Source organism: Saimiri boliviensis, chromosome Y (genome assembly GCF_048565385.1).
Source record: "Saimiri boliviensis isolate mSaiBol1 chromosome Y, mSaiBol1.pri, whole genome shotgun sequence".
Taxonomy (NCBI): domain Eukaryota; kingdom Metazoa; phylum Chordata; class Mammalia; order Primates; family Cebidae; genus Saimiri; species Saimiri boliviensis.
The window spans coordinates 16,578,762-16,598,242 of record NC_133471.1 but is presented as its reverse complement, the minus strand read 5'-3'; the positions used below and the strand labels follow the sequence as shown (position 1 = coordinate 16,598,242).

At 52.4% G+C, this 19,481-nt stretch overlaps 1 protein-coding gene across 1 annotated transcript; it reads right to left on the bottom strand.

The window, feature by feature from the left end:
* Positions 1 to 8,354: 8,354 nt before the first annotated feature.
* LOC141582903 (5-hydroxyisourate hydrolase-like) lies at positions 8,355 to 11,259 on the bottom strand. The gene is made up of 4 exons (XM_074392373.1): positions 11,192 to 11,259; positions 10,627 to 10,779; positions 8,903 to 9,038; positions 8,355 to 8,405 (listed from the first exon to the last, which is right to left on the bottom strand). The coding sequence occupies exons 1-4, from the start codon at positions 11,257 to 11,259 to the stop codon at positions 8,355 to 8,357; spliced, it is 408 nt and encodes a 135-aa protein (XP_074248474.1).
* Positions 11,260 to 19,481: the final 8,222 nt, after the last annotated feature.

Here is a 19,481-nt window from a genome sequence, read left to right as displayed (position 1 = left end):
CTGCCCTGCTTTATTAACTTTTTATTAATAAGTTTTATTAACTTTTTATTAATAACATTGCCAAACACAAAAGTAGAGAGAATGTCACAACTCACCCACATGAACATATCACCCTGAGTCAACAATCATCAAGTCATGGCCTGTCCTCATTCACTTCCCTCCACTGCTGGGTCATTTTGAAGCAAACTATGCATATTAGATCATTGCATTTGTAAATACTTCAACATTTATCTCTCAAAGAAAGTCCATTAGCTGGTGCAGTAACTCATGCCTGTAATCCCAGCTCTTTGGGAGGCTAAGGTGGGAGGACAGCTTGAGCCCAGGAGTTTGAGACCAGCCTGGGCAACAAAGCAAGACACCATCTCTTCAAAAAATAAAAGTAAGAATATAAGCCAGCTAGAGTGGGTTGGAGGCAGAGGTGGGAGGATCGCTTGAGCCCAGGAGTCCAAGGCTGCAGTGACTATGACGGCATCTTTTTAAAAAAAAAAAAAAAAAAAAAAAAAGTCTAGTCTTCATAAACACTCTTGTTATCCTAACTTCCAGGCCTTCACTGAGTTGACGCAGTGGCTGGAGGCGGTTTACTTGGTGGGTAGTGGCGGCAGGAAGCATCAGAAATGAGACAGAGGGCAGTTGGTTGGTTTGTATTAAAATTTGCTCTGGGATTTTGCAGGAAAGTCAGATGCCATTTATCCGGGTTTCTGAGCTGCACAGCTTGACGCTGAATGAAAGTATCTTAAGCCACATATGTGAAGAAAAGGCTTTTTTCCAAACATCTGAACTCAAGTTCAGTATGAAAAGGACAGGTTGCAGTGAGCCTTGTCAGGAGCCCCGGGAGCCGGCAGTCAGGGCTCCCTAGATGATTCATCTCTGCAATCCACGCTGATAGACCAAGCTGTGCTCTTCCCTTGTGACAAATGCATACCCTGTCTAGGCTATCCTGAGCTAACCCTCCTATTCTTGCCCTTTTTGCTGAAAGGAATTATTGTTAATACAGCTATTTAATTCAGGACTCTTAGCCAGATTTCTAAAGCAAAAAGCCAATCAGCATGAGGCAGCTAGCATATTGGGCTTGTGAAGTAAGTGTTAAATGATAATAATCACCCCACTGTGCCCTCCAGCGGCACTGTCTGACCTGCCAAGCTTCTCCTGGGAGACCCCTCCCACCCTATGACTAGGGGAGGAGGCGTCTATCAGGCCAAAGGAGTCTGGCACGGTGATGCTGGCTCCTGCTTGCCCAGGCACAGTGACCGGCCAGACCTCACAAAGGCCTCAGGGCTGCTTACTATAAATAAATCACAGCATTGTGCAGGCTGAGCCAGTGCAGTTCTTCCAACTGGCTGCTCCTCTCCAAGAACCATCCGTTCTTGGGTGGGCAAACAGGAAGCCTCTCATCACAGTGATTCTCAGGTTCTCACCACTGTGTGGGTGCCTGAGGCCTGAGCAAGCCCAGCCCATGTGGCAGCTTCCTCCCCGAGCTGGACAGGAAGACCTAAGTCCACCAAGCCTTCTTTCATTTCTCACACTTTGCCCCCAGCACAACTTTCTGTGAGCATAGATTCTGGAATCTTCATCCACACAGGAGAACAAGAGCTGCTGCAAGAAACCTCCCCCCACCCCTTTTCTTTGCGACAGGGTCTGGGGTGTCACTGTGTTATCTAGGCTGGAGTGCAGTGGTGTGATCTCACTGCAACCTCCACCTCCAGGGCTCCAACGATCCTCCCACCTCAACCTCCCAAGTAAGATTGCTTCTTAGGAAAGCCAGTTCCTAGCAGTGGGATTGTTGGGTCTGGGGGGTCTGCACTGAGGATTCTGATCGTCTGTCCAGAGGGCCGTTCTGAGTCACACAGCTGCCAGGGTGCTGGAGGGGCCATCTCCATCCTTCCTTACCTGTACCAGATCTAACAGGTTTAAACCTGTGCACCTGTGATTGGATGAGAAACATCTTTTAGTGTGCACTTCTCAGATTTCCGGTGAGTGCTAAATGCTGGGTCTTGTCTCTGTTCCTGGACGCTCCCTGCCTCTGTGCAGTTTCAAATTCTGGCCAAGGACCGGTCCAGCACCATGGGCCCCTCAGGCTTTGTCTGTGGTTTGCGTGGCTGGAGCATCTTACCTTAAGCAGCAGTGATGGGTGCTCTTTCTGTTCTCCAACTTAATTGGCATTTATGAATGCAGAGGGTTGTAGTGGGGTTGGCCCCTCAGGAACACCCCATCTGTCTGTCAGATGTAGACCCACCTTCAGAGATGTCTCGGGTCCTGCAGGATGTGCATTGCTGGGCTGTGCCAGCTCCCGGGTACAGCCCTGTTTGCACAGCTCAGAGGAAGGGCATCTGCAGGGCAGCCGGTGAGACCCTGAGGACTGCTGTGTTAGACAGGGACCCTTCCTCCCCGCTGTGGGTTTTGAGTGAGCATTATTAGCAAGAGGAGAGCAGAGATGTGCCTGGGTTGGAGGCTTGTTCTCTGCCATATTTTTTTCTATTCGGATGTAGTTCCTGAAATTATCAAAGTCTAGAGAATCGAGAGCTCAAATTTGTCAGCAACATGTAGAGACCCAAGGCACTTACAGTCTAATGCATATGGACAAGGAACTGGATTTCAACAAATCTGGGGAATTCTGACAGCAGTTACAAGGAATGCAGGGCCAGGTGCTGTCTTGGAGGTGCTGCAGGTATCACAGGTTGTGGCTTTGAAAAAAACTGCAGTGTTTTAGCATGGTCCTTTTTTCTTCCAAACAGTCATAAATGTTTTTAAATCTATAGAGAACATTCTAGAATGGGTCACACCACGTGTTCACAGTGGTGGGCTCTGGGAACTGGGGTTAAGGTGTTCACTTTTTTGAGATGGAGTTTTCCTCTTGTTGCCCAGGCTGCAGTGCAGTAATGCAGTGCAATCTCAGCTTGCTGCAACCTCTGCCTCCAGGGTTGAAGCAATCCACCTACCTCAGCCTGCCTAGTAGCTGGGATTATGGGCACCTATGACCACACCCTGCTAATTTTTGTATTTTTAGCGGAGATGGGGTTTCTCTCTGTTGTCCAGGATGGTCTCTAATTCCTGACCTCGGGCGATCCACCCACCTCAACCTCCCAAAGTGCTGGGATGACGGATGTGAGCCACCGCGTTGAGCTCAGACTGTTCACTTTTTTATAGTCTTCAGCAAAGTCTAGATTTGTTTAGAATGCGCAATTCGTAGAACGATTAGGAGGCGAAAAAGAATGGTTTTACTGGCCGGCAGGCAGCTGGCTCCAAGGCTGTTCAGGTCCTCCGTTTGTGGGGCAGGCAGCTCGTGGGATCCAAGAGAGTGCATCCTCCATGGGGACCCACCCACAGCTCTGCCTGCTGGGTGCCCTGTATCCCACGTCTTAGCTGAACCCACAGCCCTCGCTTGGAGCCACCCATGGAGTGGCTTTCAGGGTGGGGCTGCTCCAGCTCTTGCCAGGACTCATGGCTTCTAGAGACACCTTCCTGAGGGGAAGGCTTACGCTGTTCTCCTCCTGCCTTCCACCGTGTGGACACCTGTACAGAGGGCCAGGGTGTGGGCAGTGTGGACAACAACCCGCTCGGTGCTGTCGGGGTGGGCACTGTTGGAAAGCCACCTCCCATAGAAAGAAGCACCGTGTTTGGGTGGGTGCAGAGGTGGGAGACAGCTTCTCCCCGGTGAGATGTCCCCAGGGGAGGGGCCTCACAGCCCACCCAGTGATGTCCCTGCAGGTGCAGCAGGAGCGGGATGAGCTCTACAGGGAGTTCACTGCTGCCATCCAGGAGTTGCAGCAGAAGACCGGCTTTAAGAACCTGGTGCTAGAGTTCAAGCTGCAGGCCCTCAGCGTCACTGCGGAGAAGAAGGAGGTGCAGTTCAACGAGGTGCTGGCGGCCTCCAACCTGGACCCTGCATCCGTGACGCTCGTGTCCTGCAAGCTCGAGGTAGGCCCTTGAGGTGGGCTGCCCCAGTGGGCGGCCTCTTCCCTATGGCAGGACCCTTCCATTCCGTGCTGTGCCTCCCAGGATAGGCACAGACCCCTCGGTCAACCACTGGGCGGGGCCATTCGTGGGCTTCCTGTGGTCTGAGAACAGAGCGGCGTGGATGCCTCTCGCCGTCTTAGCGGTCTCCTCATCAGTTCTGCTGAAGTCTCTTGATCTTCCCTTGACCCTATGTGACCTCAAGGTGCGTCCTCACCTCTGGGTCTCTGCCCACTCCAGTTCTCAGGCCTGGCTCATCCTAGCACCTAAGGCCCTAGTCATCTCACTGCAGCCTGACAATGGGCGTGGAAGTGGAAAGGCCCCATGGAGTCCCTGTGGGCCTGAAGGCCTCCATTGGTGACAGCAGACCCAGACACAGGCCTGGAGGATGGTTGCACCTCCTGAGCTCTCAGCCCAGGCACCACCCCCATCCTGGGACAGAGAGGGCACCGGGAGGCCCTGAGATGGGCTGGGTTAGGACATGGGCAGTTACGGGCATGGTAAGTGCAGGGGCGTGGGAGCCTGGGGACCCTGACCTCACTTGGCAGGTACTGGGGACATGAGGTCTAAGAAGAGCCCGGAGCATTCCATCATTCTGTGTCACGGTTATGTATGGTGCTTCTCTGCTAGGGTGTCCTGGGATAAAGCAGTTGAGGCCTGGGCCCCCATGGGGAGAGTCAGCATGCCCTGGAGGATCAGGAGGATGCTGGAGCCTCAGACTGCCTCACAGGCGCCTCACACCTGTGTCTAGCTTCTGGACCTGGGCGTGGCCTCTGTTCCCTGGACCTGGTTAGGGAAAGTCACAGAAGGAACAGGCACAGGGCAAAGGTCTCTGACTGACACTGGAATTCTGGCCAGTCGAGGCACAGCCTGTGGCTTCCTTTGGGCCCTCCAAGATGCATGATGCATACCCCTGGCCCAGCTGCTGCCCCTGAGCTTGCAACAGCTGGTCGTGAGGTCTTCACCAACAGGCCCCAAACAAAGAGACTGGCTGGTCACAGAGACGCAGGCTTCGGGGCCACCGTGCCCCGTCTGACTCTGCTGCCATGCTGGGCTCGTCCTTCAGCACACAGATGCCTGGGACCTCGGCTCGAGGCTTCCTCACTGTGGAAGCATCTGTTATCCTGAGAACGTTCACAGATGGTATTTTTTTGTTTTGTTTTGTTTTGTTTCTGAGACTGAGTCTTGCTCTGTCACCCAGGCTGCAGTGCAGTGGTGCCATCCTGACACTGCAGCCTCTGCCTCCCAAGTAACTGGGATTACGGGCATGTGCCGCCACGCCTGGCTAATTTTTGTATTTTTAGTAGAGACAGTTTGACCATGTTGGCCGGGCTCATCTTCACCTCCTGACCTCAAGTGATCCTCACGCCTTGGCCTCCCAAAGTGCTGGGATTACAGCTGCGCACCATCACACCTGACCTTATTTTTGTATTTTTAGTAGAGATGGAGTTTTGCCATGTTGGCCAGGATGGTCTGTCTCTGACCTCGTGATCCACACACCTTGGCTTCCTGAAGTGCTGGGATTACAGGCGTGAGCCACAGTGCCTGGCCTCCAGATGGCGTTTTTAAGGTGGTTGGTCCAAACGCAGTTGAGCTGAACACAAATGCATGTGCTCACCACTGACACCAGGCCGAGGACTGACCTCATTCAAGTCAGCTAATCTCTTTTTTTTTTTTTTTCTGTCGTCCAGGCTGGAGCCCCTTGCTGAGCTGCCCTGGGGGCACCAGGTGTTGGACAGGTGCAAGACTGAGGGGCTGGTTCTGAAAGGCCTGTCAGCTGTGTCTGAGTTTCGGGCCCATGGTAACCATGGAAGAACTGGACAGAGCCTACTCTGCCACTGCTGGTGATCGAAGGGCTGGTGGGGGCAGGTTGGGGCAAGCACAGAATGGGGATGGGCAGAGGGTTTGAGAGCTGCCCAGAGGCTGAGTCAATCAGCAGGGCTGGGAGGGGCCAAGGTGGCTTGGTGTTTGCACACTGGGGAACTGTGGGTACTGGCCTAGTGGGCAGTGTTGCATGTGGGACCCTGGTCAACTGGGATGGCCCTGCTCTCGGGGCCTGAGGTAGTGAGGCTGTATGAGTGGGGTCTCACCGGGGCCAGAGACAGACTCTGAGATTGTCTGCCCAGTGCTGAGTGGAGTGGTGCAGTCTCAGCTCACTGCAACCGCTGTTTCCCAGGTTCAAGCGATTCTTGTGCCTCAGACTCCCAAGTGGCTGGGATTACACAGGTGTGAGCCAGCACGCCTGGCTAATTTATGTATTTTTAGTAGAGATAGGGTTTCACCACGTTGGCCAAGCTGGTCTCAAACTCCTGACTGCAAGTGATCTGCCCGCCTTGGCCTCCCAAAGTGGTGGGGTTATAGGTGTGAGCCAGGATGCCTGGCTAATTTTTGTATTTTTAGCAAAGAAGGGGTTTCGACCAGGCGTGGTGGCTCACGCCTGTAATCTCAGCATTTTGGGAGGCCGAGGTGGGTGCATCACCTGAGGTTAGGAGTTCAAAACCATCCTGGCCAACATGGTGAAACCCTGTCTTTATTAAAAAAAAAAAAAAAAAAAAAAAAAAAAAAAAAAAAAAAAAAAGTGTTTCGCCATGTTGGCCAGGGTGGTCTTGAACTCCTGACCTCAAATGATCCACCAACTTGGCCTTCCAAACTACTGACATTAGAGGCGTGGGCTGCCTTGCACGGTCTGGACCATTTCTTTATAGAGACATGTGGCTCCCTGTTCTCTGCTCCTCCCGTGTTTTCTCTCAACCCTTGGAGACCTTTTCCTGCTGAAAACTCTGTGTGGATGGAGGCACTGTCGAACCATGCTGTTATTCCCTGGGTCTCTGAGGAGAGCCTGGAGCCCCCAGGCCACCCCCACTGCCTCGGTCAAAAGATGAGTCTCAAAGTCTCACCTCTCTCTCCTCAGGATGTTCTGGAATCGAAGAACAGCACCATCAAGGACCTGCAGTATGAGCTGGCCCGGGTCTGTAAGGTACGACGTGCGCTGCCCTCCCTCAGAGACACCCTCGACGCCAGCCTGTTTTAAATGGAGATGCTCTCTGAGGACCCCACCGGTGCCCACTTTGTACTTGGTTTGACAAGGCAGCCATCACTGTCCCCACTTGAGGGTGGAGCCATGGCTGAGGGCATCTGGATTCTGTTGGTTTGGGGCACAGCACTGTCATCTAGGCCATGTCTCTGCTGGGATGGGTGTGGGGGCACCTAGACCCTTCCCTGGTCAGCCCCTTCCCCTGGGTAGGGAGGGTGTGAGGAACCTGAGGGAGGAACATCCACCCAGGGGCCAGAGCAGAGCCAGGGGCAGAGCCTCTCAGACCACCACGGCTCTGCCCTGAGTGTCTCTGCCCTCTGCCTCTGTGTCCTCATTTGTGGAATGGGAATAGTGATGGCCTCTCCCTGTTTTGACACCTGAGCGGGTTGATGTCTTCCACACAGCAAATGACTGAGAGGCCTTTGGTTTTATCCTTTTACATCGTGAGGCTCACGATCCTTGCCCCTCTACGGAGTTGCACTCAGCTCTGGTGGGCCTAGGCACAGGGACCCTGAGCTACAGTGGGCCTGGGTGCGGGGACCCTGAGCTCTGGTGGGCCTGGGTGCAGGGACCCTGAGCTCTGGTGGGCCTAGGCGCGGGGACCCTCAGCTCCCTAATGCTGCCCTGTCCCCACAGGCCCACAATGACCTGCTGCACATGTACGAGGCAAAGCTGTTGGCCTTTGGGATCCCTCTGGACAACTTGGGCTTCAAGCCCTTGGAGACAGCTGTGATCGGGCAGATGATAGGCCAGGGCCCTGCAGGACTGGTGGGCACCTCCACATAGCTGCCCCTTTGGGGGGGCACAGCCCCCAGAGCCATCCTCGGAACTCGCTAGATGACCCCCCTTTCACAACAAGGACAACAAATGTTTTAGATTTCATCAGCAGTAAATGAAAGCTTTTCACATGTCCTTCCATCATGTTGCCTGGCTCCGTGGACAGAACTGCCTGCAGGACCCTCACCCATGGCATCCCCACCACTTCCTTCTCTGGGTGCATGTCCAGCCTGTGCCTGTGCCTGCTCCCTGGGCACCTCCAGCCACAGACAGCAGGACCTTCTCGGAGGGCTCTGCGTTCACCTGGGGCTGGGCACAGCGTGCTGCCTGTCTTCACGCCATTGTTGTCCCAATGACTGGACGGCTTTGCGGGTGCTGGCAGTGAGTTTATTGACGCCTGAGTCACAGCTGCCCACTGGGAATCTCCAGGACTTCCCTAGGAAGTGGGTGACCCTGGTGTTCCCTGATGAGAACGAGGCCCACTCTGTTGGGGTCGGGGGGCACAGCTCATGTACGGGAAGGGGCAGGTGGCCTCCTGCTGCCGGGATTGGCTATAGCTCCCTCGGTAGGTGGTATAGGACCAGGGGCTCCGCTACAGGGGCAGGTGGAACTTCTGGGCCTTGCTGGGGGTGGTGAAAACAACCTGAGGTGGAGAGAAGGCCAGGGAGAGGGTGAGGGGGTGGCAGCAAACTAGCCCCACCGTGCCTGGGAGAGTTCAGCAGCCCAGACGGAGGGTCTGGGATGGGGTGAACCCTCCCCACCAGAGGGGCATTCCTCTGAAGCCACAGCCCTGAGCGCAGCCACAGCCTGACAGGGCAGATGCTTCTGTGCGGCGGCAGTGAGGTCAGGCACAGAGCTGGAGGCGGCTCAGAGGAAAACCTCTATCAACAGAGGGGATGAGTCACCCCTGGCCCAATCTCCCCACAAAGCCTGACCCTGGGCAGGTCAGCGATGGGTGTGTCCTATAGAGTCTTGCTGCCTGGAAACCTTTCTTTTGGGAGCTCACGGCAAGTGAGCTTACCCACCTGCCACCACCCAGGACCAGTCTGCCGGCCGCCTAAATGATGCCGGCCCGCAGGACCTGACCTGCCGGTCCCAGTGAGTCACAGACCTCAGCCCTCCAGCGCACCGGGCGCTCACCTCCACGTATGGGTAGAAGCTTTCCTGCCCCTTCTTCCTCCAGTAGGCCGCAGTGTCAAAGGTGAGCTTGTAGGTGCCTGCCTTCATCTGGTCCCGCGTCAGGAGTCCAGGGCAGCGGCCATCTGGGTCTGTGTAGCTGGGGAGAGGATGAGGGTGCAGAGGGAGATGAGGAGCTCCCCACCCCCAGCTTTCTTGGGTCTGCACGCCACCTGTCAGACTTGGGTGAGCAGAGTGGGACTCGGCCTGCAGCTCCGGAGCAGTCAGGACCCCACAGCACTGTCTTTAGGGAATCCTAACACAGAGAAGAAAAAGGGAAAAGGCTCCCATAATTTACCCCATGAGCAGTAACCAACTTAGAACTGGTATATATTTTTCCAGATTTTCTCTATGCATATTTGTTGACAAACTTAACTCATCAAATGGATTGTACTATTTGTATTATTTTATAAGCTGTGGTTTTCACTGAATATATTGTGTGTGGCTTTCTGGGTCAATAACTGCCAAAGCCCTCACCACAGGGTGGGCCTTTCCACTGCACAGAGCACACCCATCGTGTGCCCTGGTGCCTTGTCAGGGTCCTGAACGCCTGTGGCTCTGCCCACAGTCACCTCCGGAAAACCTTACATCGTTCTTGCCAGCTGGTCTTTAAAGTGTGCACCTCAGCTGTGATTATTAGAAAGAGCAGGCCGGGTACAGTAGCTCCTGCCTTTAATCCCAGTGCTTTGGGAGGCCATGATGTCAGGAGTTCAAAACCATCCTGGCCAACACGGCAAAACCCCATCTCTACTAAAAATACAAACAAATCAGCCAGGTGTGGTGGTCCTTGCCTGCAATCCCAGCTGCTAGAGATGCTGAGGCAGAGAATTGCTTGAACCTGTGGGGTGGAGGCTGCAGTGAGTTGAGATTGCACCACTGCACTCCAGCCTGGGTGACAGAACCAGACGACGTTAAAAAAAAAAAAAAAAAAAAAAAAAAAAAAAAAAAAAAAAAAGTATAGTACGTGTGTATGTGGTGAACTCGTAATTCCTCAGGTGGGACCTGGAGGAATTAGTGCCTTAGCTTTTGCGAAGGGTCAAAAGAAGATAGAGGAGCCGCACGGGCACACCTGATCCTGTGGGCCCCAGCCCTGCTCTTCTGGCTGGAAGAGAGGGGCTTGCTTCCCACGTAGGGCCATAAGGCCTGGGGGGTGACACCCACCTGGGAAGTGCCGGTGGAGCCTGTGTCTGAGGCAGTGGGCAAGGCCCCATGGAGGCCGAGGGAGTCGGTGCCCTCAGGCCTGGCTGGGAATCCCAGCACAGACCTGGGCTTGCTGTAGAAGGAGTAACCATGGTGCTGGCCTCAGGGTGTCTGGAGAATGGAAAGCAGTGTCCAGCTACTGCCTGGCACAGGGTTAACTGTGATCTCAGAGGCAGTGAAGTCTTCCATTTCCCCTCAGGGCTCACCTAACCCACCCCCCACCACCGCACAACTGCCAGGAACAGGCAGAAACACTCCCACACCTCAGGGCGCTCAGTGCCCTGAGGTTGGAGGTGGGAGGAAACAGCACCCCTACGAATTTCCCTATGGGCTGAGAGAGGCAGGAGGGAGGCCCTGGTCCCTCCCGGCACCCTGGGCTGAGTGGAGGGTCAGCAGCATCAGCCCTGCTCTCCAGCCTCACTGCCTGGCTCCCTAGCCCCTGCCATCTGTCTCAGGGCAGGACCCGCCTCCCAGTGTCTTGCGCCTACCTAGTCCTCGGCTCCATCCACTGCTGGCTGTGGTCCTCCAGCCGGGACAAGCAGAGGAGCCGGGACAAGCAGAGGCAGAGGCCCCTGGCTGGGACCCGGGAGGCGGTATCCAGCACATGGGTGGTCAGTGGGCTGCCCAGAGGCTCCATGCTGCTGCCCTAGGCCAGGAGGAGAAGGCCAGGGTGAGCGTCTGGGGCCCTGTGCCCACCCGCCCCAATCCTGCATCCACACCAGCTGTAAGGTGTAAACGGCCCTCTGGACAGTCCTTCCAGTGCCCAGGGGACAGGGGGCAAGAGCCACTGGAACTGCCTAGTCCGCTGAAGAGGGTCCAAAGCTCAACAGCGGACCTGTGCCTCCCGACCCTTCCCGGCCAATCCCCCCGATCTCCGGCTCCCCCGCCCCACTGGGGACCAAGTCTCACGCCCACGCCCCCCACAAAAGTCCCATCGTCCCCCAGGCCCTCCAGTCTCTGGGCTCTCTCCTCCGCCCCCTTACCTGGGTCCACGATGCTCAGCCCCGCCCTAGGCAGCTGAGGGGACAGGAGCCCGGCATGTCCAGGCCTGGCCCCCTATCCTCCTGGGGGCCCAGGTGTCGCTGGAGCCGCAGCAGCCGCGGGGCGGCCCTGGAGCTCATCCGGCCCCACCGACTTCGACGCCCGCGGGCAGAGGGAAGGGCGGGGCCGTCACCCCGCCTCGGACCACCGCGTGCCCACCAGGAGGTCCCCAGTGGGGCTTTGCCTAGGAAGGGGCGCTGGTGGAGAATCAGGGCGCAGAGACCTGGAGCCCCGAGAGGAGTCGAGGACAGGGGCGCAGGGCAGGCGCGAGCCGGGGCCGGAGTGGGGTGGGGCAGCCTCGGGGCGGGGGGTGGGGGGTGGGGCCGCGGGCCAGCAGGTGAGGCGGGATTGGGGTCCGCGCCGGGTTTGGAGGTCCGCAGTTTTGCCATGGAAGCTCCTTACGGGGAAATACGGTTAAGATTAGCCGAGACAAAGCGGACTTGACCCAAGCCAGGTAAGCAAGTTCTAGTCACCTGCCGGGCTGGTCAGAGGAAGCAGCCCCATCTTACAAAAGGAAGGGTGTATACGGGGCTAGGGGTGCGGAAGGGAGTTTTATAATCTACCAGCTTGTAACAGGAACAGAGGTCGTTTTTCAGCTTTCGACAGACTTACATTATTCTGTGACTTTTGTGGCGGCAGTTTGAAAAAACCAGGCCGTGTAAACAGGAGTCTGAAGGGAGGTTCGCTTTCCCGTGGCCGCCCCAGGTGGCTGCGTTCAGGCGGTGCTCAGTCGCAGCAGGTCCGGCAGCTTTGCTGTGGCGCCTAGACAGGAATGCAGCTGCAGAGCAATCCGAGGGGGCTTCAGCTGCCCCTAACGATCCGGTGTTTCAATAGGTAATGGAAGAGGGGCTGCTTCTTGCTGGTCGGGGGCATGTTTCTTTGTGAGGCTAGGTTGCAGGGGTTGCCATTCCAGGAGCTGTTGGTGCTCTTGGCGCGCCTTCATATCTTGTATTGCCCCATGGGTGAAAGCTTTAACACGGTCTTGTAAAAACTGGGTGAGGACTGGTAAGAGGCAGGGACCAAATGCCAGGAGGAAGACGGAGTTCTGGCGGGGCCTACAAGGGGCAGTAGCCAGGGCACCCAGGAGTTTCAGAACCACTGGAGGCAGGTGGAACGACTAAGTTTTTGTGTTCGGTCACTGAGTTGTTTTTTGTTTGTTTGCTTGCTTGTTTTCTAGACGAAGTTTTGCTCTTGTTACCCAGGCTGGAGTGCAATGGCGCGGTCTCGGCTCACCGCAACCTCTGCCTCCTGGGTTTGGGCAATTCTCCTGCCTCGGCCTCCTGAGTAGCTGGGACTACAGGCACGTGCCACCATGCCCAGCTAATTTTTTGTATTTTTTTAGTAGAGATGGAGTTTCACCATATTGATCAGGATGGTCTCGATCTCTTCACCTCGTGATCCACCCGCCGCAGCTGTACTAGCCCTGATTCATTGAGGCAGAATCAGCATTGTTCATTTAAAAATAGGCATAAACCTTTTTCAGCAGTGAGGAGGTCTAGACCTCTGCAGTTTTGTAGGGTGAATTCTGCTCTAAAGAGTCTAGTTGGTTTTGGAGATGAGTGACAGCGTCTGTTTCTTCTAGTGACGACTGGAAGTCTCCGGAGAAATGGCTTCTCGGCCTTTTGGCGAAGATCAAGTGTGGAAGTCTCCGGAGAGTGACCGGAAATGTGGTAATGAGGTTCTCAGGCTTCCGGGTCCTGACCCGACACTGGTGGTGACTCTGAGGGCTAGTAATAAGGGAATGGACAGTATTGGTCTTTGGGGGCAGGCATGTAATGTAGCAGGGACAGGGAGTTGTTGGTTTGAAGGACAAGCCTAATGTGGGGGCAAGGTAGACTAGGGTGCAAGTACCTGTCCAGTGGGTGGGAGGCAGAGTGGGCTGTGGACCCACAGAGGAAGAAGGTGCCTGCCGTGTTAACGCAGACAGAGGAGTGGATTGAGACTAGGTGTTGGAGTGCCTAGTTTCCTCATTTGGAGAGACTAGGATCGGCTTCAGCCACTCAGAGTGAGGAGGAGAGAGAGATCCCTTCGAGGCAGGAAGGAAGGTAATGCGGAGGGCCTGGGTAAAGAGGCCATGAGCTTCAGAGAAAACTGACTCTGGCATAACATTATGTGACAAAGAAGGATGTCAAAGTAATTTTACCCCATTACTAGTTTATTTGCCACGTTTTGTTATTTATTTATTTAATTTATTTATTTTTGAGATGGAGTCTCTCTCTGTCACCAGGCTGGAGTGCAGTGGTGTGATATCAGCTCACTGCAACCTATAATCTCTGGGTTCAAGTGTTTCTCCTGCCTCAACCTCCTGAGCAGCTGGGATTACAGGCACCTGCCACCTTGCCCAGCTAATTTTTTTTTTTTTTTTTTTTTTTTTTTTTTTTTTTTTTTTTTCAGTAGAGAAGGGGTTTCATCATTTGGGCCAGGCTAGTGTCGAACTCCTGACCTCAGGTGATGCATCCACCTCAGCCTCCCAAAGTGCTGGGATTACAGGTGTGAGCTGCCGCGCCAGGCTACATACAGTGTTTTATCTTAACCTGAACATTTTATATCTATTGCCCCCAGGTCTTTAGACAAACTGAACCAATTGTCAACCAGAAAATGTTTAAATTTATCTGTAATGACCTGGGAGCCCCTCCCCAGCATTCTCCCACCTCCTCTTCCACTTCTTTGAGTTGTCCTCCTTTCTGGACTGAACAGTGTATTTCTTAATGTATTTGATTGACATCTCATGCCTCCCTAAAATGCAGAAAACCAAGCTGTGCCCCAGCCACCTGGGGTGCATGTTCTCAGGATCTCCTGAGGGCCGTGTCATGGGCCATGGTCACTCATATTTGGCTCAGAATAAGTATCTTCCAATATTTTACAGAGTTTCACTCTTTTTGTTGACACATGATTAAAGAAACATCCATAAAACAGGAATGCTGTATGATGACAGGAGAAGCGAGAAACTATCAGGCAGCAATTTTACATAACATCAAGAAAGGAGCTGTTAGTATTAGCTACAGAGATGAGCCTGGGCTGATAGGACCCTAATGAACAACTAAAAGGCAGGGCTCTGCTGGTGGAGACCTTCTGGGTTTACACAGTGCTAGGTGTGACCCATGCCCACCCAGACTTAATTATACACTCATTGCCCACACTCCCACCAGTGCCATGGCTGGTCCAAGCATGGTATTTAGTATGAAATGGTGGCATCTCAATTCTAAGAAATCTCTACTTTTTTCCTAGAAAACCTCATGGTTATTCCACCACCTAATTGGAAAAACCTGTAAAATTAGAACCCCAAATTCCATCATGTGTGGCACTGTCCTGAGTACATCTGCAGTCCCATGGTGGAGTGTGTACTTTTGCTTTGCAATAAAAGCTTCTTGCCTTTGGCTTCATGCTGACTCCTCCCTGAATTCTTTCTATGACAGTGTCAAGAACTTGGAACACAAGCCGGGGCTGCGGTTTCACCAGCATCTAAAGACCACCCCCAAGCCCGCCAGCAACTGCAGCCTCAACCTCCCAGACTCAAGCGATCCTCCCACCTCAGCCTCCTGAGTAGCAGGCACCACAGGGGTGTGCCACTACTCCAAGCTATGTTTTTTGAGGGGGAGGTGAGTAGATACAGGGTCTAACTATGTTGTCCATGCTAGTCTTGAACTCCTGGGATCAAGCAGTCCTCCCACCTTGGCCTTTTGAAGTGATGGGGTTATAGGCATGAGCCACTGCACCTGGCCCTTTTTGACTTCTGATTAACCCCAGTTCCAGAAATGCCTCCAGGATTTCTACTTTATCTACTGTTCCTTGTGCAGGTACTTATCACAAAACCTGCACTTAGGTCAAAACTATCTTTACAGCAATGTAGTTTGGGAAGTAAAACAAAACAAAACAAAACAAAACACCCCTGTCTTGATGTTTTGCACAAATTACAGGTTATGGTATATATAGCGTTCTTGTTTTCTCCTGGAAGGTCAGCTTTAATTGTCCTTATATGCCATGCACACCCTTTCCCTGTGGTATATAAGCCTGGCTAGGGTGGGAAGAGGTAACAGCAAGGAGATCTGCCTGTTCTTCTGCCACTCAAGTCCATGGTTCTACTTTTTTTTAATTATTTTTTTTGGAGATAGAGTGCAGTTTCTTGACCTTGGCAGTGCCAGCTGATTCATCAAGTGTAGGGTCGACAACATGTCTCAGGCACTGATCTTAGAACACTTCAGCGAGGCCAGAATCCTGTAGCCTCCAGCTGCATGATAGCTAAACTATCATTTCTAATCTTACAGCTGGCGTTAGTCCAGCAAAGGACTAATTCTTGCCCAGGCAAGAAGGAATCTGCTTTGGAAGAGGGCTGTTACTGTCTTTGTTTAAAATATAAACTACAAAGTAAGTTTCTCCCAATGCCAGTTCAGCCTGTGCCCAAGAATGAACAAGGACACCTTGGCGGTTAGAAGCAAGATGGCGTCAGTTAAGTTAGAGCTCTTTCACTGCGCAGCCATAATTTTGCAAAGGTGGTTTCCAACCCAGCTACCTGGAGGTGCTCAGGTGAGTGGACCGCTTGAGCCCGGGAGGTCAAGGCTACAGTGAGCTGTGTTCACACTACTCCACTTCAGCCTCAGTGACAAAGCAAGATGCTGTCTCAAAAAATGAAACAATAAGAAGCATGGTCTTTGCTGGGCATGGTGGCTCACGCCTGTAATCCCAGCACTTTGAGAGACGGGTGGATCACTTGAGGCCAGGAGTTCGACACCAGCCTGCCCAACACGGTAAAACACCATCTCTACTAAAAATACCAAAATTACTGGGTGTGGTGGTGCATGCCTGTAATCCCAACTACTCGGGAGGCTGAGGCAGGAGAATTGGTTGAACTCAGGAGGCAGAGGTTGCAGGGAGCCATTTTTCTCTACTGCCTCATCTATTTTTGGGGAGTTACAGCTTGACTGAATCAATCTCAGCTGCTCGCTTTTATTCTCATAGGAAAAAAACACTAATGGCATTTCTATGGACTTTCCTTAAGTTTGTCGACTGAAGAATGATGAGGTTTCACAGATTTGGAAAGCAAAGCTCTATTTCTCATGAAGAGTTGCAGCCTGGTCATTTGGACAGCCTGGAAAGCATTGCCTCTGGCCAGAAGCCAGAAATAGGCACTTGCAAGGGGCAGAAGACTGAGACAGGGATTTATACTGAATGGCTTGGCCAGATTTACATTCCCCTATAAGCTGTATGAGGAGTCATGAATATTTATGAGAGGAGAAATGTGTGCATTTGTGACTGAGCTTCCTGCCTCTCTCTGGGTCCAGTGTTCAAAAGGTGCCACTGTTAGAATGACTTGAGGGTGGAGTTTTTGGGCCTCTGACCTCCAACGTGAAGTAGAGGAATGCAGCGACCCTCACTATGCATTCTCTGTAGATTGGCTGGAGCCACTGCCTTGTCAGTGGTCTTTTAGTAGGGAGGAATGCAGTTAATTGTATTGAAACTGCAAAAGGGCCATAGCAGTTGTGGTGGTGGAGTCCCTCAAAAGGGCAGGTTTCTCCCCATCTCTGCCAAAAATATACAAGATTAGTTGAGTGTGGTGGTGCATGCTTGTAATCCCAGCTACCCGGGAGGCTGAGGCAGGAGAATTGCTTGAACCCGGGAGTCAGAGATTGCAGTGAGCCAAGATGATGTCATTGCACTCCAGACTGGGCACCAAGAGTGAAATTGTCTCAAAAAAAATAAAAAAAATAAAAAATAAAAAAAAGTGGCTAGTTTCAGTGTAGCCCTTGGGGAAGAAAGACTAACGGTGGGTAGTGAAGAAGAGGGGGCATAACAAGGCGTGTCTGAGCTCCTGTAACATCATGGCTGGGAACTCAGTTCTCAAGCTTTCTCTGGAGTGTCCTTGCCACAAGGGTTTCTGTTCAATTGGTTGTGGGGTTGTTTAAAAGTGTGTACCACCTCCCACCTCACTCTCTTCCTCCTGCTCTGGCTATGTGATGTGTCTGCTTCTCCTTTGTCTTCCACCATAATTGTAAGTTTTCTGAGGCCTCTCCAGAAGCCAAGCAGATGCTGCAGTGCTTCCTGTACAGCCTGCAGAACCAGGAGCTAGTTAAACTTCTTTTCTTTATAAAGTACCCAGTCTCAGATATTTCTTTGTAACAATGTGAGAACAGAGTAATACAGAAAATTAGTACCAGGACGGGGGCATTGCTATAAAGATACCTGAAAATGTGGAAGTGACTTTGGAACTGGGTAACAGGCAGGGTTTGGAAGACTTTGAGGGGCTCGGAAGAAGACAGGATGATGAGGGACTGTTTGGAACTTCCTAGAGACTGGTTAAACGGTTGTACCAAAAAGCTGATAGTGATAAGTATAGTGACACAAGGTTGACGAGGTCTCAGATGGAAATGAGGAACTTATTGGGACTGGAGCGTAAATCATTTTTGTTATGCTTTAGCGAAGAACTTGGTGGAATTGTGCTTCTGCCCTAGGGATCTGTGGAAGTTTGAACTGGATTGAGATGATAATTTAGGGTAAAGGCAGAAGAGAATTCAAGATGCAGCCTAATTGCTTTTAACAACCTATGCTCATACGTGTGAGGGAACAAATGATTTAAAATTGTAACCCATATTTAAAGGGGATGCAGAGGGTAAAAGTTCAGAATATTTGCAGCCTGGCCAAGTGGTAGAAAAGAAAAACCCATTTTTAGGGGAGGGTCTCAAGAAATCTGCATAAATTTGCATAAGTAAAAAGGAGCCAAGTGTTAATAGCCAGGACAATGGGGAAAAGGCCTTGAAGGCCTTTCAAAGACCTTAAAGGCAGCTCTTCCCAGCACAGCCTGAAAGCCTAGGAGGGCTGGATGGTTTGGCAGCCAGGCCCAGATCCCTGCTGTCCTGTGAGCCTGGAGACCCTGGTCCCTGCATCCTGGCCACTCCAGCTTCAGCTATGTCTAAAAGGGTCCAAGTACAGCTCTGGTGGCTGCTTCAGAGGGCGCAAGCCATAAGCTTTGGCAGCTTCCATGTGGTGTTAAGCCTGTGGTTGCACAGAGTGCAAGAGTTGAGTCTTGGGAACCTCTGGCTAGATTTCAGAGGATGTCCAGAAAAGCCTGGATGTACACGAAGGAGCCTGCTGCAGGGGTGGAGCCCTCATGGAGAACCTCTACTAGGGCAGTGGAGAGAGGAAATGTGGGGTTTGTGCCGCAGCACAGAGTCCCCACTGAGAAGTTGCCTATCGGAGCTATGTGAGAAGGGCCACCATCCTCCAGGCCCACCAGTAGCTTGCATCTGTGCCAGGAAAAGCCTCAGGCACTCAATGCCAGCTCATGAGGGTGGCTATGGGGGCGTTGAATCCTGCCAAATCACAGGGCCATAGCTGCCAAAGGCCTTGGGAGCCCACCCCTACAGGCCTGCATGTGGGATATGGAGTCGAAGGAGATTATTTTGGAACTTTAAGATTTAATGACTGCCATGTTGGGTTTTAGAATGAGGCCTGGAGCTCCTTTCTTTTGACTGATTTCTCCATTTTGAAATGGAAATATTTACCCAATGCTTGTACTCCTATTGCATCTTGGAAGTACATAACTTGTTTTTGATTTTACAGGCTGATGGGTGGAAGAGATTTGCCTGTGTCAGATGAGACTTGGAACTTCAAACTTTTGAATTAATGCTGAAATGAGTTAAGACTTTGAGGGACTGTTGGGAAGGCATTATTGTAGTTTTGCAGTGGGAGAAGGACATGAGATTTGAAGGGCAAGGGTTGGAATAATACGGTTTGGATCTGAGGCCCATCAAATCTCATGTCGAACTGTAATCCCAAGTGTTGGAGATGAGGCGTGGCGGGAGCCAGCTGGATCATGCAGTGGATTTCTTATGAAGGGTTCAGCACCATCCTCACTTGGTACTGCTTTCATGATAGTAAGTGAGTTGTCATGAGACCTGGTCATTTAGAAGTGTGAGACATCTCTCTCCTCACTCTCGCTCCTGCTCCATGCAAGACATCTCACACCCCTTTGCCTTCTGCCATAGCTGGAAGCTTGCCAAGGCCCTCCTGCAAGCAGAAGCCACTATGCTTCCTATACAGCCCGACCTTCGGAACACAGTCATGGCTTAAATCACTGCAGTGGAACAGAGAAGGCTAACTGTAATGATAGTTACATATAGATCTTACATGAAATGTTCCTGAACTGCCTGATAGGAAGGAAAATCCATTAAATGTTCTAGATCGTAAAAGAAGGTGAGTAAGAAAAATAGCTCAGAGCAGTCTGAGCTATGCGAGGTGTGCAAGTTTTGTCAGGCCCAGAGTGGTGTGAGTGTGGGACTTAAGTCATGCTCTCTACACCTATGCCTGG